This window comes from Xenia sp. Carnegie-2017, unplaced genomic scaffold (genome assembly GCF_021976095.1).
Source record: "Xenia sp. Carnegie-2017 unplaced genomic scaffold, XeniaSp_v1 HiC_scaffold_6, whole genome shotgun sequence".
NCBI lineage: Eukaryota > Metazoa > Cnidaria > Anthozoa > Malacalcyonacea > Xeniidae > Xenia > Xenia sp. Carnegie-2017.
The window spans coordinates 5,602,321-5,628,744 of NW_025813526.1; the positions used below are offsets into that span (position 1 = coordinate 5,602,321).

General features: G+C 37.2%; 4 protein-coding genes across 4 annotated transcripts; 2 read left to right on the forward strand and 2 right to left on the reverse strand.

Annotated features, from left to right (window-relative positions):
* Window positions 1-1,339: 1,339 nt before the first annotated feature.
* LOC124456998 lies at window positions 1,340-2,426 on the reverse strand. Its single transcript, XM_047007297.1, has one exon. It carries the CDS (start codon window positions 2,424-2,426, stop codon window positions 1,581-1,583), a length of 846 nt encoding a protein of 281 aa, XP_046863253.1. The 3' UTR covers window positions 1,340-1,580.
* A 2,497-nt stretch (window positions 2,427-4,923) lies between these two features.
* LOC124456999 lies at window positions 4,924-6,439 on the forward strand. The gene is made up of 2 exons (XM_047007298.1): window positions 4,924-5,073; window positions 5,453-6,439. The coding sequence occupies exons 1-2, from the start codon at window positions 4,924-4,926 to the stop codon at window positions 6,437-6,439; spliced, it is 1,137 nt and encodes a 378-aa protein (XP_046863254.1).
* A 128-nt stretch (window positions 6,440-6,567) lies between these two features.
* LOC124457000 lies at window positions 6,568-8,422 on the reverse strand. The gene is made up of 3 exons (XM_047007299.1): window positions 8,152-8,422; window positions 7,022-7,117; window positions 6,568-6,824 (listed from the first exon to the last, which is right to left on the reverse strand). The coding sequence occupies exons 1-3, from the start codon at window positions 8,420-8,422 to the stop codon at window positions 6,568-6,570; spliced, it is 624 nt and encodes a 207-aa protein (XP_046863255.1).
* Window positions 8,423-8,903: 481 nt separating this feature from the next.
* On the forward strand, window positions 8,904-9,578 carry LOC124457001. Its single transcript, XM_047007301.1, has 3 exons — window positions 8,904-9,077; window positions 9,216-9,362; window positions 9,501-9,578. Exons 1-3 carry the CDS (start codon window positions 8,982-8,984, stop codon window positions 9,576-9,578), a joined length of 321 nt encoding a protein of 106 aa, XP_046863257.1. The 5' UTR covers window positions 8,904-8,981.
* The last annotated feature ends 16,846 nt before the right edge of the window (window positions 9,579-26,424 follow it).

The window sequence follows — 26,424 nt, forward strand, 5'->3', positions numbered from 1 at the left end:
TTTAAGGCAATTGGGCGTATCATAGGTCACACTGTACTTCACGGAGGTCCTCTTCCTTATGGCTTTTCACCAGCAATTTTGCATTACTGGCATGTAACAGGATCACCACAAATTAAAGACAAAGATATTGCTACACATGCACTCCCGATTGTTCCAGATGATATTGCCGATCTTGAATTACGTGAAATGATAACTGAGGTATGTACCTGTAAACATGATCACCTATTTGTTTTACTTGGATTATGGGTTTAATTGGATCAACAATGACTTATATAAGACTTTTTGCATATTTAGTATCTGTTTTTCCAGCTAGAAAATTGTCATACCCCATCACCTGAGATGTTAAACAAGCTTTGCCCATATCTTTTTGAGTCTGGAGTTGACATGGACATATTATCAGGAAACACACAGCTTGCCATTCAAGACCTGATGTTTTATCAAGTCATTGATAAGAGACGCAGAGAACTTGATGACATTGCTAAAGGTTTGGCCTATATTTTTTACTATTTTTGATACAATGCTTATCATGTGATTCAGTCACAATTGAAATCGGCTGCATTAACTATGCCAATATTTTCCATGAGAGCACTGTTGAATGTTTTTGCTCTATTTGATGTCAAAGTGTGAAATAAATGCTGGAGAGATGCTACCTTGTTCTTTCTTTTGGATGCATTGCATTTCGGGAAGGAAAATTAGCTTGAGACCTAGATTTCATCCAGTCATGCAAACTATTTTGGATATTGATTTTTCTGTTGTTTGTTGCTACAGGTATGGAGGATGCTGGTTTGCATTCCTTTATTGGTCACTTACCCACCAACATGTTAGAAATTGTCTTTCCGCCCATTGAAAAAAGAAGATTATCCTTTGATGAGATCAAAGAAGTACTTATCTTTGAAGAAGAGAAAGAAAATGAAAGAACATTTGCCTTTTTCACAGAGTATTTATATTTCCTGGCAAAATATGAAGAAGGTACTATTAATCACTACTTGCTTTCAATCATACCAAACACAAACTATTTTACAAGTTCTACCCAAGAGTTTTCTATTACACTTATCTTTTTTTGGCCCCACATTACTCGAGTGTAGAAGACAAGGGCAACACTTGTGTGATTAAAATCACATTTATTCACAGGCACCTGATACCCCATGTCAGTACTGAATAATGCTACAGTATTTCTTGTCATTTTAATTAAAGACATTTGAATTTTTGTGGTTCTTTTATCAATGGTACAAAGTTGCTGTCTAAGGTTACATTTCACACTGTATTGTTTTACTTTTAGGTCAACCATCATTAACAGACTTATGTTGCTTTTGTTGTGCAACAAATACCTTACCAAGGGGATCATTATTGGTCAAATTTGATGATTCAAGTGAACTGCCGCATGCTGAGACATGCTTCTCTACTATTACACTGCCATCTAAACACAAGTCATATGAAGACTTCAAAAAATTTATGGATGTTGCACTGAAGTATGGCTCACTTGGTTTGGAACTGGTGTAGTTAGACTGCTATGAGCGATGTTAGTTATTGTTACAATATTTATATGAAGGTGAAAATGATGCATATCATCAAGTTCGAAGTCACTGTCCATTGAGCAGCAAGGAAACATGTTCAACAGCAGCTAAATAAGATTCAATTTTATGTGGATCATCTTCAGTTTGTCCCTGTCTTATCACAGTAAGGATCGAGTCCATTTGTTCATTGTTTAATCTAAGTTGGGTTTGTGGGACAACGACAACATGAGAAGGATTTTCTTCTGCCACAGGCCCATCCTCAGAAATACCATAGGAAGAAAATGCATTGTTTCTAATAACATCATTCACAGCACTGTAACCAGAATGTCTCAACTCTACCATTCCCCTAACCCATATTTGTTGCGGTGAATGGTTGCTTTCTGTTGTGACTGGATGGTTGTTCCATTGAGCCACAAACTCTTGTAGAGCGATATTAATAAAGTCAATATAGACCAATTGAAGACAAAATAAATGAACCTCATTGACTGGATTAAAAACACCTCTATTTTCCAAAAACAAGAAAATGTTTAAGAACTTTGATATCACAATACGATTAACATCTCTCCATAGTCGTTCAATCCTTTGATTATGTACGGATGTGCCTGTGATGATACTCCCCCGGTTTAGACCTCTTTCATTTAGCATATATCTCCCAACTTCAATATTTTCCAATCCAAGATCACAACGGACTCTTGACGGTAAATTATAGCACTGAACAGCATATTCAAACAAGCTCAATACTGTTTCTGCTCTGTTATTAGTTGATGCATGGAGATAGGTTACCAGCCTTGAGTAGCCATCTATGCCCCCATGGACAACTATGCGATATGGCTCAATCAATTTATGATTTCCATCAATATGCCTGTAAATAGCAAATGTAGATTTGAAGAAGAACTTGCAAGAAAAATCCATATATTGCTTGAATGATGATGAAGAAAGACCTCAGGAATATGAAGGAGAAAGTGTAAAGCTTTGAATGTGTCTGATCCTGGAAAGTGAATCCTGAACTCAGGAAAGTGACCTTATAGAACATCTTAAAAATATTTTGCACGTCTTCTTTTGTTGCATTTTCTGCTGCTTTTGAATTGAGCCGTTCGAGTGAATTCATGTATTTTTTCATTTCCATAAAGAAATCATTTAGTTTCCACGTTTAATAAAAGAGAATTTTTATTCTCCAAGAGCGACACGTTTTGGTAAATAGTATCGGCAAATTCGCTCATTGCAATGGCTGGCCTCAGTAACCATTCGTTGCTTACTGGTTTCGTGCGTCGCATTATCACCTCTTGTGAGGGCACATCATCAGCCAGGCCATAAGGTTTAAGGAAATTTGCTGGAAAGAAATGACCATATTGCAGGTAAGCAAAAGTTTATATCCTTTTTAACTGATTCTATTGCTCTCTTCATCATGCAAATTATGAGCCATCCTTTGGATGAAGGGATATTATGAGACCATCTGTAAACAAAGAGCTTCATGCTCTTTGCAACCATTAAATCCCTGAAACAGAGTTCCTGTTTTTTTGATGAAGTGTCAACCACTTTAAAATGTAAGAATCTGACAAGATTGCAAGCTGAAACGTTAACAAGGACTTTAATGCCAAGCAAAGTCATACTATGCTTGACCTGGAAACAAAAGTTATGGTTAGTCACAGAAGCCTTTTTTACGGGAGTGAATAAGCTACTAGCCATATAGAAAGAAGGTGTGGACCCTACATCACAGAAAAGAAGACAAGAAAACTTCCTTGAAACAATTTAAACAATACTTCATGATGTAAGTATATGTGATACTCTTTTACCAAATCTTATTGCAGACTTTGAAAAAAATGTCAAAGGCTTCAGAGCAGGTTAACTTTCCAGTTTTCTTACCAAACGGAAATAATTGACAAATGACAAGGAAATTAGTGTCATGATTACTGGTAGAACCATTAAATTTGCAAACATACCTGTTCAATTGAGGCCACCGGCCATGCACAAGTTTTCTGAGGCACAAATTATTAATATTAAGGTTAATAAGCTTCTGAAAAACTGGGTAATTGTGAGACCAGCATTGAAACTCGGCAACTTTCTTTCCTCCATATTAGTAGAATACCTGCAGCAGGGGTACATCTATGATTTTTCAAAGTCAAGCAACTGCATAGGTGTTTCGAGTACAATTTCCAGCATTTGGGAATGGACGATAATCGTATTTTATGAGTATCATTTTAATGTAAAAATCTACATTTTCTAACATTGTAATAGTTATTAAGTTCTTTGGCTTTTTCACTCTATTTAAGGGACTCATTTCCATGCCTAGAAATCGGACTGTTGCTTTTATTTAACAGCCAGATTCTGACATGGACAGCCCCACACCATCACCAACTGCAAGGAGTACTTATTAATCCAGAACTTCTAGAACATTTTGAAGCATAAAGATCCTCAGAAGGGAAATAACAAAGCCATTGAAAATCTTCAAATCATTCATATCTAAAAGCTCTCTTGTTCTTATCACTGAAGGGAGGAAAAACATAATTCTTTTGAAACCTAAAAGCTTTCTTAATCAGATTACACATCTTATAGGCAGGTATACCTCAACCATTTCTCTATAAAGGGCTAATCAAATTGTTTAGTAGTTGCATGCATTGGTTTGCAATCAAATTGTTTTGAGCTTTGTAGTAAATGTACAGAGTCAGGTAGATATTGTGCCGGTCACACTCTCGATCTTATTATCTCAAAGAACTCTGAAAATATTCTTAATTCATTTAATGTTGTTGATGTACCCATATCTGACCACAGGCTTATAATCTGTTCCTTGGATCTCAAGAAGCCACCTTTTGAAAAGAGGAGGATACAGTATCGTCAACTCAAATCTGTAAACTATGACAATTTCCGCAAGGATATTATGAATTCTCCTCTTGGCCCTGAAGTCCAACATGCGCCTGTCGATTCTTCAATGAATCCCTTTGAAGTTGCTTCACATCTCGTTGATTTGTATGATAATGTCTTGCTATCCTTCATTGATTCTTACGCTCCAGTCAAGATGAAGACCATCATCCTTAGACCTAGAGCTGCATGGTATTCAAATGGCATTGCTGAATGCAAGAAACGAAGAAGACAATTGAGCGCAAGTGGAGACTAACTAGGCTTCTTTGTGATCAAGTTAACTACGAGAAACAGGGTGCTGAGTGTAGAGATTTGATCTATAAAACTAAAGGACTATTTCAACACAGTCATCTCAGAGAATATACATGACCAAAGGGTTTTTTCCAAACAGTCAACCATGTTCTATGTGGTGGCATCAAGGATGGGATTTAGTATTTGTACAGCAGTTCATCTCGTGACGTCACTTGTGCCGATTGCGTAATAACACGAAAACTACTTTTGAGCGATGAAATTAAGTCAATTTCAAGTTTATTTTTGCGCGATCATTTGCATAATGGCGGGTAATTTAAATAATGCAAACAATCGAGATATTCGACAGGTTATAAGCCGATATTTAAAAGAGGTCGTAGAGAATGGTGAATATTTCACAGGCTGGATTGATGGAGAGACTAAAGGCCGATCTCCACTTCGACCGTACCGTAGCGTAACGTAGCAAAACGCGACGTAGCGTATCGTATGCATATACGTGTTACATTCTCCACTTTGGCGGTTTTAACGAACCGTACCGAAACGAAGCATGGCGCGAATTTTGATTATAATCATAACATGGCGGTTGTCAGTAAAAACACACTTCTTCTTTTCTTGTTAAAAAGAAGGATGACTAAAGGAAATAAAAATAAAAAGTCAATATGGGTACGAAAAATATTTCAAGAACGCAAAACTAAAGGAGAATTCTATTTATTAGTCCAAGATTTAAGTTTATTTGATGAAGAATTTTTTTTCAAATATTTTCGTATGACTCCTGTTCAATATGAAGAACTTTTGAAAAAAAATTCTAGTGAGCGACTTTGTGTAACACTCAGGTATCTACAGGAGATTCTCAAACAACCATAGGGATGAACTTTCGAATGAGCCCAACCACTGTTGGACGAATCATCTTTTCAACATGTGAAGCACTGTGGAAAGTACTGTCATTGGTATTCATGAAATGTCCAAGCAATGAGGCAGAGTGGAAGTGCATAGCACAGGGGTTTGAAATTAAATGGAATTTTCCACACTGCATTGGTGCGCTTGATGGAAAACACGTCGTGATGCAGGCACCAGCTAACTCTGGATCGATGTTCTTTAATTATAAGAAAACCCATTCTATTGTCTTAATGGCTATTTGCAATGCAGACTACCAGTTCACATTGGTTGATATTGGTGACTCAGGACGGAATAGTGACGGTGGGGTATTTTCTTACAGTACAATGGGTGAATCAATTAAGAAAAACAGTTTAGGCATCCCTAGGCCCGAGGCATTCCCTTCCACTCAAAAATGCTATCCATTTGTCATAGTGGCAGATGAGGCGTTTCAGTTACAGCAAAATATCATGAAACCGTACCCTAGAGAAGCCTTGGGAATATCTGAGCGGGTATTCAATTATCGGTTGTCTCGAGCGAGGAGGGTAATTGAAAATGCGTTTGGAATTGTAGCAGCACGATTTCGGGTATTTCGTCGACCAATTCACGCCAGAGTTGAAATGGTTATTCAAGTTACAAAAGCAGTAATCGCTCTGCACAATTATCTTATGGCTGGAAGGTCTTTTTCGCACAGCACAAAATACTGTCCAGCTGGTTTCGTGGACAACAACACAGAAAATGGAAGAGAGCTTGGAGAATGGAGAAAAGTGACACAATCAGATGAGGGTTTAAGAGATGTCAGCAACGCTGGGTCAAACAACTACTCTCGTGATGCAAAGCTTGTTAGAGAAGATTTTAAAAACTACTTCATGTCCCCAAAAGGACAAGTACGCTGGCAGTGGAACGCAGCACATGCTACAGTTGATTGTTTTCAAAACGAAGCTTAACTAAATCAAAGAATCATTTATTAGTTTTGTCACTGTTTTTATAACATAACGTGGTAGTTAACGCATGCAAACGTAAAGTTATTTGTAACAATAAATTTCTTGAAAAAGTTTATGGAAAAAACATTCTGTTACATTTCGTCATCATCTTCAAACTCAGCAAGAACTTGCAATACTTTGATCTTAGCCAATTTGTTTTTCTTTCCAGTCAAATTCCTAAAGGTAGTAACCAAACTGGAACAGAAAAGAATGTCCTGGTCTTCTGGGTTAGTTGTCTTTTTTGAATCACCATTTTTAGCATATGCTATATCATTGGCAAGGCTTAAGGCCAAAAGATCGTCAATCTGATCTGATCGCCTTTTCCGAGTCTTTTGAAGAGGTTTTGAGTCTGAAATTTCAAGTTTTGCATGGGAATTGTCCACAGTGATTGGTGAAAATGATGTAAATGGTCTTTCCTCATCGGTGGAGAGCACATCAGGATTCTCGGCAATTTCAATTGGATGTTGGTTTCAGTTTTTCGTCCAGTCATCACATCACGCAAAAAGGACAACTCAACGAAATATTCACAAGTTGGCAATTTCTTACTTGCCCCACTCCCTGATCGTGTCGTCAACTCTCGCTTTTTAATGCATCTTCTATAATTATCCTTCAGCCTGTCAAACTCTTTACAAACTACATTCTCTAGATTTAAAAAAATAAAAACCTGTATATCAAACTTTGTTCAGTGCATTTGTTAGAAGATGTTATGCCCTTCATAAACATAGTTGTTTTGTAGCCAATTGCAGAGCCATAGCTAAAACAATAAATGGGGAGGTGTGTTTATTCTTATATTCAGTAGCGTCAGACTGATTCCTTTTGAAAATGATTTGGCTTTCTAAAGAAATCAGTCAAGCTCAAATAAATATATGAAAAAACAAACCTCCCCTCTCCCAATTTAGTTCTCTAGCTATGGCCCATGCCAATTGACTTAGTTTTAACACCAATAAGAAGGCATGCACAAGTATTTCTTACAGTCTAACACCAGACAAGACCTTCTTAGGATGGGAATGGTTTGCCCCATATACAAAATGTAAGAAGAGTATCATAAGGAAATTGCAATATAACGATGGTTACAGGTACAATGCAGAAAAAATAGTGAGCTACACTAAATTTAATCTGGAATGTTGCAAAATGGACATATTTATTCTTATCCATGAATATCAACTTCCATTTAAAGCTCATTTAATACTATCATTTCTTAATTAACTGGCATATTGATGATCAGTGTCATGTCACTGTGATAATTGCATGGATGAGTACCACATTTGAATAATATAATGTTTTAATAAATAGAAGGTGTAATATGTACTGCTTGCTTGTTTTTACTCATAACAGCTCTGTTGTATAAGTTTTGTAAACTGAAGTATTGAATAAAATAAAGCAAAACCCACATAACTAGATATTTGTAATCAAACACATTTCAATAGACATAAATTTATACCCAACAAGTGGCAGTTGATAGCAATACAATTTTCACACTCAATAGTAAATATAGGACTCACTTCAATTGCAGAAGCTGGACCAAGAACTGTAGTGATTACACAAATGGCTACTGTATTTTATTACAGAGTTTTACCTGTTTTATAAATTTAACGATTTTGTGCTCATGAAAACCAGGTATCTTGTTCTTTTAGGTTTCAAAATTTTAAGCAATGTATATTGTTAAGATAACATACCAGGTAAACACAAAGCAGCAGAAATTCGTCGCAATGCTTCCAGTTTCCTTGGTTTGTCTTTATGCAACTTTGACGAAACGTTCCAGATGCAAGGGTATTTTCGCACTTCTTCGATTAAGTTAATCAAAAATGGAGGTTCTTGTACACTTATAGCGCGAGCAGTAAATTCGCTGTTACTTCTATTGAAAGATTCCGCCACAGATGCCTCTGAGTTTTCTTTTTCTCTGGAAAATTCGTTTATATTGTCTTGCCATTCCTCAAACGACTCCATTTTGAAAAAAAAAAACAAGCCAACTTGAGTAGAAAACTTGTTATTTCATTGGTTCAAATCAAACGTAGTACGAATTCGTTTCAAAAATGTTGACCGTCGGCGAACTCTGGTTTTGATACGCGTATTAAAGCTTTCGACACGTTCGATATCAATCGTCCTTAGTGATAGTGACACTGCGCATGCTCGTCGTTACGTTTTACTACGTTACGCTACGATACGGTCGAAGTGGAGATCGGCCTTAACTTGAACGAGTTTTTACAAAAATACGAAGTTGCTGGATCGACATCTTTCAAGCTTCGTTCGTCTGCGCTACGAGGTTCGGCAAAGCGATATGGAAATGAAGGTACATAAATTAAACTGATACGACGTATTGCACTTGTAGTATTTTACACGTGAAAAATTGTATTGTTTCGACGAAAGTTCCACTTCTCACTCACTATAAATTTTGTTCATAACTCACGTTACTCATCAGTTGTTGTAAATATATAATTATAAATAAAATTATCAACATTTTTTGTAATAATTGTTGTTATTAAAGGTAGTTTGAGATGAAGCAGCAATGTTGGTGATCTATCCATACCATGTTTTGGCACACCGTTTTGTATCGATGTGTATTTTTGGACCATGCAGGCCGACAAATAGAGATTCTGAGGAGGTACGTAGTCTTGAAACCTGAAATATTAAACTCTATAAACTCGAACCACACCTATAACGCAATTATAATAGTAGATAATATACTTTTGAACAAATCATTTTTAACATTAACTGCAGTACACTTCAACCTATACTATAGGGAATCAACGGCCATCCAACTGGCCAAAAAAGACGATTTCGAGTGCAGCCAACTAAAAAGCTTGGGTGTAAGGCCCAGATCACTGTTAGGGAGTTAACCGTGTATCCAGACTACATCGTTCCAACATCCTGTAACAACAAACACCAGGTGAGACTGTGGGAGTTAAACAAAGAAAAATCAAATTTACTCAACAAATTTTTAACAATGTATATGACGTTGCTTAAAGGAACTAATCATCTTAAAGCCAACCTCAACACTAATTGCGTTGTGTCCAAATTATTGTAGATGGAACGAGTCATTAAACCATCGCTCTTGAACAAGTTAAAATCGATAAAGAACACAATGAAGCAAATTAAAAAATAAAGAGGTTTTTGTCAAAGTTCCAAACCAGCAAGCACACACAAACCACCCACACGGAGAAGTGTGCGGCATTTCCAATGGGGTCCATCCGCTTATAATAGAGAAAATCCACGAGCTTGTTGCAGCAGGTGAGGCATACTGATTTTAAACATTCATCAAACTCTAACGGCAATGCGTACTGAAAAAAAAGGTGGCCTTACATTATCATCCAGAACTATTGGGCTGTTTTTTATTAAATAGGTGTAACACAGTGGCAGGAAGTTAAAAAGTTACTTACCTACCATGTGGAAAACATATTGTTCCAAGATGATAAAAGTCCAAGGCCCTCAACACTTAACCGGTCATTTTATCCAACCAGCACAGACATCATCAATCATATCTACTCAGCTATCAACAAACAAAAACTTAGCAAACTGGATCAGGTGAATTTGCAATAAATGATTGACGAATGGACAAGCAAAAACCCCACATCAAAGTTTCACTTACGCATGTGTACAGTGAAGGAAGAAAGTGAAACGGCAGAGCCAAGCCAGAAACTTTTATATGTTCATCAGGAACAGTGGCAACAACGTCTGATGGTCAAATATGGCAACGAGATTTCACTCCTTGATGCTACGTACAAAACCACCAACTATGCCCTTCCTTTCTTCTTTGTTTGTGTAAAAACCAACAACGGATACGCAGTTGTCGGTATTTATTGCAGTTTTGCATCTTATAAAATGCGCATGCATACATGTTTGTCAAAAAATACCTAAATAAAATAAAATAGAGGAAAAATGAACATACATGTAAAAGCAGAGAAAGGTAAAAAAAAAACTAAGATGAAGGTAGAAGTAACAGTGAAGCAAGACAATAAACTTAATCTCCTTCTTTTACTAGCCCGTTTTTCATTCCCTACAAAGACAACAACAACTATAGTCTATTATGGTCATTTTCAACATCATTTGCTTATGTTAACTCCCACGCCGGCAATTGACTGCTGCTGGTGCACGGTGCATTGTGAAGTCCAATTGTTTTTAAGCAATATACAACACTTTTTTTAGGAGATTTTGTTGTTCAAGATGAAACGGAAGAGCAAGTAAGTGAAGCACTTCACGTCTTGCGGGAGTGGAATCCTGAATGGAAGCCAGCAAATTTTATGACCGACTTCTCAGTTGTAGAAATTTATTCCATTGAGTCAGGTAAGTTGCAACATTGCTAAACTATACTATAAATTGTCAAGGGTCTGAAAAACTATTTTAGAATTAAATGGCTTGCTGAGGGCTTACTAATTGCGAGAACGTAGAGTAAATTGCAGTAAGAGCATAGTCATTGAGAATGCCATGCCTCATATGTACAGTAGTTAGTTGATTTTTTATTTTTTCTCCGAATTTCAGTTTTTCAGGACGTGGGAACATCAGTGTTTCTATGTGATTTCCACAGGGAACAAGCATGGGAAAGATGGACAAAGAAAAGTGAGCATGGTCTGACATCCGAGGATAGAGAGAAGTTGCTACACCTCTTAAGAAGCATGGCGCCGTGGATTTCAAATACAGAATCTCCATTTACAAATGTTGCAGAAGCAAAAAAGAAGCTTGTAGATTCAGATCCCTTCCTCTGCAATGGGAACTTCAGAATTTGTTTCCAATTTCATTCTATTTTTGACTGTGTAAACAGTTCCATGTTGCAAACGAGTAAAAAACTTAGATGTGCCATCAATGAAAAATCATTCCACATTGAATTTCTGAAGGAAAGCATCAATTTCATCAAAACATTGAAAGTGTTCCAAGGGAATAAAGATGTCGCTGGTAGAGATAAGTGTCTGCATGGCTGGTTAGTGACACTTAAAGCCATCATCTCGATATGGGAAACATTACGATCAGTGCATAAGTTTAAGTTTCTTTTTACCAGACGACTAAATACTGACCCACTAGAAAATTTTTTTGGTACTATTCGTCGCCAGGGAGGCAATAGTGATAACCCCACTTCAACCCAATTTATGCAAGCATTTAGAAAGCTTTTCTTCAGTTCCCTTCTAACCTGTTCATCTGGAAATTGTGACAACGACCTTGATTCTATGCTGGTTGAGTATTCCAAAAATATTGCATAGAATAAAGTCAGCCAGAAGAAAATGGTTCAAGTCTTTCCACCTCCGCAACCACAAATTTTAGCAATTGGTCCTACTGACTACAAGGAGCCAAATGTTGTTACTAACATAATGAGGGAAAATGCCATTGTATATGTGTCTGGTTTTCTTCTAATGAAGAATTTCAAACTCTACTCTTGTCTGAAATGCACCAAAGCTCTTTCATCTACAGAACTGGACGATAGCAGAAACTTATTCTGCCACTTTAAAGCATTCGATGAAAAGAAATCTGATTTAGGAGGACTACAATCACCATCTTCTCCTTATCTGTATTATATCATCAAACTTGAAGACACATTTATTAAGACGTTTTCTGTCTACACAAAGAGCGAAGGTGTTGGTCAAAGTATATTAGACACCGTCAAGTCCATACCAAAGGAATTTGATTGCTGTATGGAATTCCCATTTGAGTTCTTGCAGAAACTTTTTGTAAGAATGCGCATTTATTACGCCATAAAATTTGCGAACCGTATATTCGCAACAATTAAAAAGAAAGACAGAAAGTACATTAAAGTCACACACCTTTGAGGGCTTTGTGCATATAATTTTTTGTCCTTTATAAAACTAAATTGAAAACAAAAGCTTTTTATATCACAATAATAAATTTAACATGTAATACATCCAAGTTCATTTAAATCCTCAGGACTTGAGAACCTCAGAACCTGTTCAAGCTTTCTGACTGAATTTCGCTATAAATATATTAAATAAATGCATTTGTTACATGATATATACAAAATACTTGCCTTCTTATTTCAATTTCTTTCAAAAAGCTGCCAAAAACAGCCAACAGCTCAAAAAATCTACATTTTAACCCACTTTACGGCTTCCACTCCATATATTTTCATAGTAAATGTTGTACACTTTACTGGCCAGAGTACGGAAACTTTGCGCCACGGTTACATCAGAAATTGCCGAGGCGAGTTGCCCTTCTATATAGTCTCTATTCTATGACTATACTGATCAAACAATACTGTGTACCTTTTGAAATAAAATTATTCTTTATGCATTACAAAATTAAAAATCTTTTCAGTTGTAAGGATTTGATTCTCTTTAATCGTAAATCCTGTGTAGTATATGAATTTACTTGTGCGGCTTGTAATAGTTGCTATATTGGCGAAACAATGCGTCATATTCCTAACAGGATGGAGCACATTTCCGCTGATAAAAAATTCACATATCTTCAAACACCTTTCCTGACATAACTGCAAATCACAATACACCAACCACTGCTTTATAATTATCAGCACTGGCAATTATTCTTCCACCCTCAGAATTAAAGAAGCCTTACTCATTAAAAAATTTAAATAAGCAAGTTCACCACGTTAATACCATTTTTAGTTGCTAAATAATTTTGTTAATTTTTTCTTCTGTTTAATGTCTAGGCTTAACTTCCATATGTTATTTAATTGTAAATATTGGTAATACTATCCTCATCTCAATTAACTGTAAGATATTTATCTCTATTTATATATTTAAGTATCACATTCTGTAACACAAGATGGCCGGGCAACTTTTTGAGTGGAGATATGTTCGTTGTTATCATCTTCCAAATCAAGTATCACTCTAGTTGAATGTGAAACAAACGAACGCTCTGCCCAAGTTATACAAAACTTGTGTCAGGCTGTATCATTTCTTGTTATTCCAATGATTCCATCCAATATTTTGCACACTCTGTTTTGCCATTTGGTTGCTTGGTCATTAGAACTTTATTGAATTTCAATCTCTTCTTTTAACAACAAAATTTCCAAACTAAAATTCATTATACAACTCGCGATGTGATACCACCAAACTTTTCATTTCAGTCAAATAGACGGATCCTCATCTAGCCTAGTATGTGTGATCACATATTGTCATCCACAGCAACATCTCAGCAAACGTGTTGAGATGAAGTAGCTAGTGGCTACTGCATCATACTTTTGCCATGGAGCAAAATTTCCACCATTTTCACGAATGTTCGCCAGAGCACAAAGTTAGGAAATTTGTGAAATTTGTTGTCTAACTCCTCCATCAGACATAAAATATTTTCTGTTTTCAATGCTTCCATCACAATCAATACTGAACTTTGGATATCTACGTTATCACTTGGAGTACTTTTGTAAATTATTCCACAATTCGTACTACGTTAGTTGCTAAAATAGGTTTTTTCCATTTTCACAAAGCCATGGACTAAGTAACTGCCAGTAAATCTTCCACAATGCTTCATAGCTCAATGCATGTCCCCTTAAAGCTCTGTAATATGCCACATCATAGCTACAGTACTCCACTCAGCAAAAGCTCGTGATCCCACCCAAACAGCTAGATTTGCACTTTCCATGTGCAGCCCAATTGCTTTGAGGAAGTTAAAAATATGTAGGTTACCCATGACCAACACCACGTTTGAATACTTGTCTTGATTAGCCCAAACAAACTCTTTTGCTCTGCTGTAAAGTGGTTGATCCATACCATTGAAGTAATGTCGATGAAGCAATTAATTATAGTAGCATTTTAGTTGTTTTCGTCCGCTGAGGCTTGGAGGATAGGAAGCATTCCAAGTGTTGTTATAAGAGGGTTTTCAATGCTAATTCTCTCATTGAAAGCTGTCCATTATGAAATTATTTGTTGTGTATTGTAATAGCGTGCCATAAGCCATGTGAAGTTTTTTCAAAATAGAATGTTCACAACAACTGCATCTCGATGTTATAACATTTTCATTGTTGGTAGACGTTTCTCCACATTTGTCACTGATTCTTGTCTCCTTTTCAGTGTATTAATTTTCCATTTATCGGTAAAATTGCTGTAGCAATTGCGTTGATATTTGACATTAGCGATATCACCACTGTTGTTTGCAAGTACTTGCTTTATTATTGAAGTTGAGGCATTATTGTGTAATTCTTGACATTCTCTAGCTGCATCAAGGACCTGCAATTTCCCGTCTAGAGAGATACATTGCAGGATGCCTTTCTTCTTACAAAATACACAAAGAATGGAAGTATCCTCATATTTTAGTTTTTTTGAAGTAGCCACTGGAAGCAAGGCGCCCTCTCGTTTTGAGGGTGAACTACTAATATTGCGTTAGGTACACATATTGTACGGAAATCTGAACTAGTTGACCAATGCTTTTAAAAACCAAAGGTAAAAGGCGTGTTTTGGATTCATGAGTCATGTCCTGAACGTAATAGTCGGATGATTACAGCTGTTTCCAGCACGTTGTAGTGCTTACTCATGGTATGTGATTATTTTGCAACATTTTGCTGTGCTGATTTATATCCATTGATGCACAACAAATACAAATTAGGCTAATTTGTTGAAACAATTGCTTACACTTTTGAAACAACTGAATAGCTGTTCACATTTGACTAAATCTTTTTCAATATGATATGAACTCTTTTCTTGTTTATTTGATAGAGGTCTCTCAAAACGTGTTGCATTGTGTCCTAGCAACACGATCTCTAACGTGTTGCTAGGACACAATGTGGCTTGTTTACATTAACGCTTTGCCATTGGTTTACCCATTTTACTACAACCAATGAAGTACCGTAAATGCTCGAATAAGCCGGGTATTTAATTTTGAGGCTAGGGGAGAGAAGGCTTATTGGAAGGGGCTTATTTCATTTTCGGATTTTGACGTGAAAATGACACTGGTATTTTATTTCTTGTGACCTTAACTGTAACATAAGTATGAAAATTTTGAAAACGTTAACATTCTAGAAAGCAACATTAACATTTTGTGAAACTTGAAATGTTCTCCAAGCGATTTCCTGGTGCCCGTTAAAAGGGCATGTGTATTGTACAATGCGTTTAACATCGTGAAATGTTTTGTATATATAAAGAAAGCCTGCCGTTAATGTTCAGCGGTTGTCTTCAATTTAACACACAGTGAAAATAGTACTGACATTGTTTATGCTATATCGTCTTTCGCTAACCATTTGATCCTTAATCAATCTCAATTTCTGTATCGCTGTCATCAAGCAATGTTGACACAGGAGCAGCATCTTCAACATCTGATAGCGTGATATCCTGAAAGGATCATTCTCCAGTGTTTGCTGAAGTTGCTGCTGAACTGCCTTCAGTTGTGCCAGGCCAGAATGACAAGGTTGACTCGGCTTTAAGCAGTGTATCAGCTCATCTTGAGAACCGTCGACAGCAAGTGTCAGCACAGCACTTGAAGGAGTTAACAATAATGTCCTTATCCAGATCATTCCATGCTTCAATGATCCACTGGACAATCTCTCGCCTAGGAGGAGCTCGCATGTTCCCTGCTGCAGTAAACGTGTGTTGACCATTTGCCATCCACTCGTCATATCTCTCAGTCACTTTGGCTTTGAATGGTTTGTTCCACGATACATCAGGCGCTTGGATATATTTCGTACACCCCAGGTATAATTACAGGATCTATCTTTGCGCGATTGAGCTCTTGTTTAACGCTGTCTAAGACGTGGCATCTAAAGAATCCCAAGCCAGCATCCGTCTGGTGAACGAAAACTGGCCCAAGACACTTTTAACCCAAGAAACGGTTAGTTCTTCATTCATCCATCCATTAATCGAGGACGCTACGACACACTTTGTTCTGAATTCCTCATTCAGTGCTTTCGACTCTCTCTTGGCACCTGGAAAACGATGAACGGCTTTAGTTTGGTACCGTCTCCTTTGCAGTCAAACACACTGAAACCTTCGTTTTTTCATGGCCAGTTGTTTTCAATCGAATTGTGCTTTCGCCAATGTTGTCGACCGTGGTATTGGGTACCATATCTTGCCATACTGCTGTCTCATCCATTGCAATGATATCCCTGTCTTGGTAAGCGATTTTTTTACGTTGCCGGCGAATCTGCAAAACATACGCTATGAGTTTGTCTATCACTTTCTCGGGTCCTTTGTGATTCAGTGGTTTTGCGTCTGATTGCCAAACCATGTCTTGACATGAACCGCTGTAACCAACCGGAACTGGCAAGAAATGATGGTGGCATTTCCTTCTCTTTGCATTTCTCGTTATCGAAAAATTTTGCTTTGCTTGCGATCATTTTTCTGGAAACACGAAGGCCATTGGAACGGCGCTCATGTACCCACTGTAATAATGCTTCTTCTAGGTCTTCATCGAATGGCTTTCGTCCGCCTCCTTCAAGCCGCTTTCTCTTGCTGCTAGTATCTTCCAATTTGCTTTTCTTTTGTCGCCATTCTCTTACTCTCTTGCGGTCGACACCAAACTTTGCTGCGGCTTTTCGGTTACTGTTACACTCTTCGGCAAATTGAACAGCCTTAAGTTTAAATTCGTTAGAATAAGAAGAGTTCTTCAATCCTGCGTGCGATGTAGATGCTAGAGTTATACTTTCGTCCATGATGTCAAAGGTAAGCATGCTGTAATGCGAGAAGGCCGGAAAAGACCTCCCATGAGAAGATCACATTGTATCACGTGCTACCAAACACGTGTGTGACATTCATCTGCTGTTTACAACATGGCGCGTTCAAGCTATACCTTTACTTGGCAAATGGTTTACGAAATAGAATTTGCGTCTGTGATAAGAGGACACCATGTTTATAAAGCTGAATGGTCACCACAGCTTGGAGAACGGCTAGTGTGTCGGAAAGACGATCGAAAGGAGGCTAAAGAGCACGATGAATATGCGATTGGAACATTTATTCAAGACAGTGGCAAGCTGGTTGGACATGCGCCCATTGAACTTTCCTTCCTCGTGTTTACATTTTTACGAGCTCATGAGGATAATGCGGTGGAGGTAAAAGTAACTGGAAAAAGAAAACTTGAAAACGGCCTAGTTGTTCCAGGAACTTTTAAAGCAGTAACACGAAGCCGGCGACTGGGAGCAAAGTTTAACGAGGAACTTGATAAAGTAAAGCTCCTATGTGCCCACATGGATATTGAAATCAAGCAAATGAGAAGCAAACCTCTGAAGAACATTGATTTTGAGTTCTAACGAATGTCCGTTACCGATGTAAAAAATTAAAAATACTGTGTATCGAACTGAGTACCGAAGTTCATCTTTTATCGGGGGAAGGGTGGGGGGCGCTTATTTGAGAGGACGCTTAGCAAAACCCGTCTTTTCTCGAGGGGGCGCTTATTTCAAAATTTGAGTCCTAGGGGCTAATTGGCGGGCTTATTGGAAGCTGGGCGCTTATTCGAGCATTTACGGTATTTGCCGGTTGCCAGTCTCCCTAAATTTGTGCGGTTTTTGCAATGCATTCTGGGATCGCCAAGGGGCAAACATTTGTTTAGAAATATATCTGTCATAGTGATATTTTTGAGAATTCTCAATTTAAAGCACCTATTTCCATTATAATGGCTATTCGTTGTAATGGGTATCAGTTACCAGTTGGGAGAAAAGAAGTAAAAGCATGTGGAGACGGCAATTGCTTCTATCGAGCAGTTGCGTTGGTTATAAACGGTGAAAGCGACGAAAACTAAGTTCACATTCGAGAAATGTGTAACGATTTTTTTGTACAAAATCCGGCTACTTTTCGACAGCATTAATTACGATACGAATCGATGGAAAGGCATCTGAAGCGAAGCATTATGGTGAGAAACAGTGGATAAGTACGTTTCTTGTTCTCTTGTCCACACGAAGGGGGCATTTTTCTTGATAAGTCGACGTAACGGCTCCGTAATTGTGGCATAATGTGGAATAAATCGACAGCAAAAATTGGTCATGCCTAACAAACTTCGTACTTCTCCCACATCTTTAGGATTTGTGCATTCCTTAATTGCTCTCACTTTATTGGGATCCTGCACAATACCATTCTCTGAGAACACATATCCTTGGAATATTAAACTTCTTTTCTTAAACAGACATTTCTCCTTCTTAAGAGTTAGTCCTCGATCTTTAATTCGTTGTAAAACCGCGTTCAAATTTGCATCGTGATCTTTCTAGTCTACGCCAAACACCATAATGTCATCACTAATATTAATCACTCCTCTCAGTCCATTCAATGTTTCTCTGATGGCATTTTGGAATATCTCTGCAGCGCAGTTTATATAACCAGTCTAACTGGTTATAGCCTTGATTTAAATCCGATTTGCTAAACCATACAGCACCATTTAGATCACTTATAATTTCACCAATCGTCGGACACAAGCAGGAAATGGTCTTCGATGTTTCTTCCCCAAAATTTGAAAAATCCACCTATAACATCTTTGATAGGCAACTAATCGATACAGCTTGTGTATTCTCTCTAGATCCTGATCAGACAGGGGCCAGTTTTCTTGAAGATGCCAACACACGTCTATCTTTAACACACTTTCTGAGAGCATATTGTCCCTAAATTCTTGGTGTGTTGTCAAGCAATTTGCTCCTTGAGTTTCTGTTTGGCCTAGCAAAGCCTCATACTCATCGTAATCAAGCGCTTTTTTGTGGCAACAAAAACACTCGGTTGCCATTTTTGACAAAGTACAATGTCCACACTTACACCAACTAAGAGTTTGAAGGCGCTAAGCATTTGCTCTCTCAAATTCAGCATGTATTTCATCCTCCGACGAGGACAAGTCGCTCTGCTCACTCTCCTGTTCGGAACCGCTTTCTTCACTAGTTTCGGCCTTCACTTCAGGTTCATATTGATAGGACAGAACCTCACCTGGTTGATTTTTGTGTATGTCATCCATTACACCAAAAAAACCCCCGTAAAATACGCTTTAAATGTGTTGTAACGCAGTCAATCACAAAGTATATGGTATTGTTGTTTTGACTGCTCACCAGCCAATGACGTCACTACCGCTCGAGATAATTTTATCAAAATTTTATCCAAGATGGCGCAATTTATAAAACTTGCTGCAAATTTCTCAGCAACAAAATATTTTTGAGAAAAAATTTTTCTATTTAGTTGTTAGACATCACAAAGGTTCAAAAATATGCCATAAAAATTTTCGTTGCCAATGTCCTTTAACTTTAAATTTCGGCAGCTTTTGTTGCGCCGTCAATGTTGAAAATCGGGCGAACTTTGATAATTGTCTTGCATCAGGTCTTTGCCTCTTCGATTCTCATAGCAACAAACTTGAAAATGGTTCCAGTTTAAACACTGTCGACATTTCTTTCCATATGCCGGGCAATTTGTTTTCCCTGGACGATGTTCACGAGCACAAAATTTGCATTTGATCTTCGATGAATAATCGGAAGCATTTGAGGTTTTTTCCGTGGGCGTCTTGAACTGCTTTCTTCCAAATTCGATTCGCGCTTTCGATGCCTTCTGCTTGTGTTTTTGATATCTCCATTGTTTTTCCCATTTGTATTAATTCCTCCATCGTTATTTCGGGGTCTGCTAACGCTTTTCTCGGCAATTTTGAAGACGAACCATTTTGTATGATCTGAGTTTTTATCTCTCTGCTTTCTTCATGAAATTCGCAGGATTTGGCCAATTGTTTCAATCTCGTATAGTACGCCGATATGTTTTCTCCTTGGAGTTGTTTCGCTTGACAAAACTTATAAACTTCGAATTCTATATTCTTCTGTGGAGTGAAGTAATTTCGTAACGCTTTCTCCGCTTTTCTAAATACATCTTCTTCTCTATCTGGCTCGTCAATTTCTAAAGTTTCGAATATCTCATTAACTTCTTCACCAACATATTGCAGGAGCATCACCTTCTTTCTTGCGGCGTTTGTGATGTTCATTGCCAACAACAAATTCTCCAATCTTGACACGTATTTTCCCCAAGCTTTTCTAAGGTCTGGTTCTTCTAAGTTGAACGTCGGGAAGCTAGGCAAAGCTGTCATGTTCGAAATGTAGTATCTTTCTCAGGATCAAGTCATATTTCTTCGTCCCTTAATAATCTTTGTCGTCAGATGTAATATTGTGAGATTTCTCTCTTTTATTGCATTGTCTTATTACTTTTATACAGATCTTTACTTAATTATAATATACGTAATATGACGTAGGAAATACTAATAATTTACATAATAACTATACTACACCGTCCGTCCATACTAACATTTTTATGTCAACTACATGTTTGCCTTGACCACGCGAAGCGGTATTGTATCGGATAACGAACTTCGGAGTCATTCGTTTCTAAGCAAATCAGATACGTTGATATACAAACACTGTTCGGTTAAGCGTGTTTCCAACTGACTGATCTGATAAAAGACTGGATATAACTTCTATATATGGCGGGGAATTAAGGACAAAATTATCTAGAACGATAGTCATTCAATTAAAACATAGGCCGTCCACATTCGGCAATGGATCGTAATAAAGAAGCAATGGATCGTAATGAAAAGGCAATAGATCATACTGAAGAGGCAATGGATAGTACTAAAGAGGCAATGGATAGTACTAAAGAGGCATTGGACCATACCGAAAAGGTAATGGATCCTACCGAAGAGGAAACTGATGTGATCCATAATATTTATATAACATGGAATATTGCCGTCGAGTAAGGCTGGCTCTTAATTTTCAAAAAAATTTATGAGTATCGTTCATATAAAATATTCAAGATATAGAATATAAACAAGAAGTTTTATGTTGTCTTATTTAATTTTAGATGAAGGTCAACACCGAACACTGCAGAATCTACTGTCTCAAAATTTCAAGAGAGTTATTGGTGATTTGTGTACTATTTAAATGGTGCAGGAAATTACGGTGTCGATGTAGACTACGCATCATATCGGTTAGATTGGTTGATCTCCTTGTGCACAAGATTTGGAGATCATTTTGAACAAGAAGAAACATTTGTGGAACATCTTATTCAACCTCGAGAACTGTTATCTAGTATAAGCAATTGTGAAAGTCAAAGCAACTCTAGTTATATGAATAAACCTGAGACAGCAGATTGCTTGCGGTCTTGTGGAAGGCCAAGGCCTAAAAATGCCAAAGGGCAATTAGGATTTTTCCTAAACTATGGTTTTAAAGCTACAGACATTGTAAAAGTGTTGTGCATCAGTGTGAAAACTGGCAATCCATGACTCCATGAATACAATTTATCAATTAGAAAATCCATTCTTCTTTGACCGACAAGGAACTATATAAAATTGTTAGGGACATCAGTTCACAGTTTAGAATCTGTGGCTAAAAATCAATGAAGGGTCATCTTCTTGCTAATGGATTAAAGGTTCAAGGACTGATCCTGAGGGGACTTTCCTATGTGCTTTGCAACTCAAAATTACACATAGGAGAGTATACTCTAAGAGAGGGCCACTTGCACTCTGGCATATTGATGGCAACCACAAGCTAAAAAGGTAAAGAAAGTTCAATTCGACATTCCAACAGGACGTATCTTTAGGAGAATTTGATCTTTCATGTTTGATACAAAAACATATTGAAGTGCAGAAAGAAATAAAAAATAAAATAGTATTTCTAGAGTTTTGAAAATCTTTGGCATATGTAATATAGGTGGAAAATGGCTATCCATAGTGGCATTGATGGATTTTCAAGGAAAGTAATGTTCTTATCATGCAGTGGAAATAATAAGGCAGTAACTGTGTTGAACTATTTTGTTGTTTACCATCTCATGTTTGAGCTGATCAAGGGACTGAGAATGTTGCTGTGGGCAATACATGTTGAACTATCCAGCAAGGGGAGCAGGAGGAGGAAGAAACATGACAAAACTAATCACATTGCCGAACACCACTGAATCACAAAGCACAACATTGACTGCGACTCAGCAAAATGCATTACTTACGTACTGACTATAGACAACAGCTTACATTAGAAAGTTGGTATACCAACTTGGAACAAACCACATTGAACAGGTCACAGCAATTACTGGCACCTTGCAAACAACTTATTCACAATACAAACAAATGATCAACTAAAAACATTACACTTCACACTAATTCACAATGGCAATACAAAATTGACACCCTCACATAACAACTAAAAACATCACAAGTAAATCACACATCACAACTAACCAAATTGCACTTCACACTAATTCATAATGACAATACACAAGTGACACCCACCCATTTCCTGTACACAGAATACAACAATAACAACAAAAACATTCCTTCTTAGGACTACACTTTACCTGCATGATTTATTTATCCATGACAGATATTTGAGATAAGTAAAATTCGCAAAATGCCTTAAATATTTGAAAATCCTTGTTTGTAAACGTTATCCGCCATACATTTCTATAGTAAATTGTATCTCTATTGGGTAACCGGAAGTACGTTTTGCATATATAATTAGGCTTCACTTTGATACCTATAGAAGATATATCCATTCTATTATGAGATCAGTGATCCGACTATCTGGAAACGTAGCCTGAATCATTGTTGGACAAGCTCACGCTGCTTGTTGGAGCAGGATCAGTGGCAGACTTAGACCTCAAAAAAATTACCGATGAACATTTTGGCAAAGCCCATTTACATTTCTAAACATCTTAGAGTTAAATGTATTTGCAAATTATATTCTCTAGAAATTAAAACCAATAGTTTTTTTTCTAAATGTAATTTGAATTTAAAATTGTTTTAAAGTACCTTGGATCAGCCACTGAGCAGGATTACCGCATTTACAACAGAACTTTTAACTTTTTTCTAATATTCTTTCACAACAAGGGCAGAACATCACTATGCAAATTATGTGAATAATAATATCCAACCTCTGAAGTGAAGTTGGCAACACTATGGTGCCAACTTCACTCGGCCATGTGTTGATGGCTATTTTGTTGATTATAGTTTGAAGGTGGTGCCAGCTTTACATTGGTTTTGAAATGTGTTGTGGATTTTGAAATGTGTTGTGGATTTTGAATTGAATTGTGGATTCTTAATATAGAGCAAAATGCTTTTAAAAGAGCCATTTAATACAAAAATAACATATAAAACGAAATATTTATTTAGAAGCCTAATGTTTTGCCTTTACTCTCAAGACATCATCAGACAGTATTAAATTACAAGTATAGAGTGATATATATATAATAGCTATTTACATAATATTAAATTACATGGTGGGCTAAAAACGTGAAAGTAAATATGGCATAAGATGGTATGATGTGAGACAAATAGAAACATGAAAGAAACAAAAAACACAAATAATCATAAAGTATACAGACATGAGGACGGACAAATTAGATTAAAGCAACTGAAGGACATGGAGTTTCCTTGGACGTTAAAAGATGGTTTTATTTTGGTGATTAAGAAACTTTCGTGAATAAGAAGCTCTTTGTTTAAAGAAAAAAATCGTGGTAGTATTTTGTTACATGTACAAAATATATTTTTGATGTGTAGTAACCCTTGCTCCGTTTATATTTTTGAACAATTTATTGAAAGAAGAGAAGTTTTGAAAACAATCTAAAGATTTAAAAAATATATTACATTCTATGCAATGATTTGAAAGATTTTTTTCTTTTATCAGTCTGAATAACATTTTAAACCAGTATTATCATTTGTACATATATGAGTCTGCACTGCATACTTATCGAATTTTAAATAATGCATGCATTAAAAGCAAAATAAAGCAAGAGATAGACTTGGAAAAGTTTAGGGTTTAAAACAGGGGTGGGCAACATACAGCCCAAGGGCCGGTTCCGGCCCCTGAAGGGATTTTGATGGGCTGCTGACTGTATCCGATTCTGCTGGCCCACCGACTGTATCTGAGTCAACTCCGATTCTGCCCATCTCTATTGTAGACATCGCCTACTACTTGGTAACAAAGTGACTGTTAGTTATCCTTACGCTGTTATCAGTGAGATTTAGATGTAGAATTTACATTTTACACAAATTGGATTTAATTTTAACCATGGAATTTTGCAAGAAACGTAAAGTTGACAGTGAGCATCGAGCATTTAACAAAGATTGGATGCCGAAGTATTTCTTTACAGAGATTGACAATAAAGGAGTATGTTTGCTGTGTAATCAAAGTGTCGCTGTGTTGAAAGAGTAGAACATTAGTCGTCATTATGAGACAAAACATGGAAACTATGACAATAATTTATCAGAAGGGGAACAGCAAACTAGAGCAACAGAACTGGATAGAAAACTTGCAAGGAAACAGAAAGTGTTAGTAAAAAGCACATTGGCCCAGAAATCCTCCACTCATGCCAGCTTTATGGTCGCATACCACATTGCCTAACACAGCAAACCATTCAGTGATGGTGGATTTATTAAAAAGTGCATGCTCGATGTAGCTCATCAAGTCTGTCCAGAAAAAAGACAAATGTTGAAGGAGTGAGTTTATCGAGAACCCTGGCTCGCCGCATTGAAACAATTGGAGAAAACCTGACATCACAATTGAAAGGACTTGTACCTTCATTTCAACTGTTTTCACTGGCATTGGATGAAAGCACTGACGTCGATGATACTGCACAGCTTCTCATCTTTATACGGGGCATTTCAGAAAACTTCGAAATCACTGAAGAATTGCTGTCTATGGAATCAATGAAAGACACAACTACCGGGGGAGATGTTTTTGAATGTGTGGAAAATGAATTTCGTACAATGAAATTACCATGGCAGAAAATGGTCAGTGTTACTACAGATGGTTGTCCATCATTGACAGGAAAGAATGTTGTTTTACTGAGGAGACTAAGTGACCGTGTTGCAGACCTCTCAACCTCAAAACACATAAAATCTGGAGATTTCAGTAAAAATCTGGAGATTGATCTACCGGCAGACAAAACCAAGTAAACACAGGCTCTGATTCAGAGAAAGTCTTTTTTCCTGCTTATAATTTACTTAAAACATGCGTGGACCTTAACAACACAGAAATAAACTTTGTTTTGACAGCTTCAATGCTCAGCATTATATGCAGTAGCTGCCTTTTTGGAACTATCCAACAGTTCTTTTGTAGGACTCCACTTGTGGCACGGTACAGTCTGCTCTGGATACTGCAGCTTCATGTCCAGCAAACCCGACAGTGTACCCTCCAGGCCTCATTGACGCTCTGCTCTCGGTCTTGTTCGTCCTCACGATACTAAACAATCTCTCCTCTCCGGCATTACTATGGGGCAAGACTAAAACAAGTCCTGCTATTTTTGGCAAATGTTTAAATCATTTAGCAGCTGTGCCAGGGATGACAAACTGAGCAATATGCCACCACAATACATCCATTCTGTAATGAGTAAGCACCTCTCCATCCTTTTCTCCGTCAATCACTTTAGCTTCCTTCAGCACATTATCCCCAAAACATTCATCAGCAAGTGTCTGGTAGTCACAGAACTCATCATAAAGCCTGTCAACAGGCAGTTGTTGAAAAATGGCTTTAAATCTGTTCATGAAAAACTCCACGCTCTCCCACCTTGAATCTATTCTGCTTCCTACATCAATCCATTCTGCTTTCATAATTAGTTCATTGGACAGTGGAAATTTTGTTAAAATGTAACTTAGGGAGTCCTTAAAATAGGCTTGGGCTGCTTTAAATACTTGGGAATGCTGCATCTCACTAATGTCTTCATCATTGAGAAGTGGTTGAAGCTTGATTTTTGTGGTAAAGCCCATAAAATTGTATGCTCTGGCTTATAAATCTTGGGATCATTCAAATTCAGTTCTGTAACTGGTGTGTCCTTTAGAACATGTGGATTAATGATCCTGTTGGCCAGAGACCGTGCCAGTTGTATGGTGGAATCATGAAGCATGTGAATGATAGACTCCTCAGATTGCAATAGTTTGTTGAAGGTGTTGAAAAGTGGAAATGATGCGTGGTGAAATAGCAGAGCAATTTCTGTTAGAGGATTATTGAAAGCATCTTGAAGCCTTGAAAATCTTTGGTCAGCAAACCCTTCACTTAGAAAGTACGACTTGAGTCCACTGTACTTTTCAAGTGTTCGCTGTACACACTTTTACAACGAAAGCCACCTTGTTGAGACATGTTT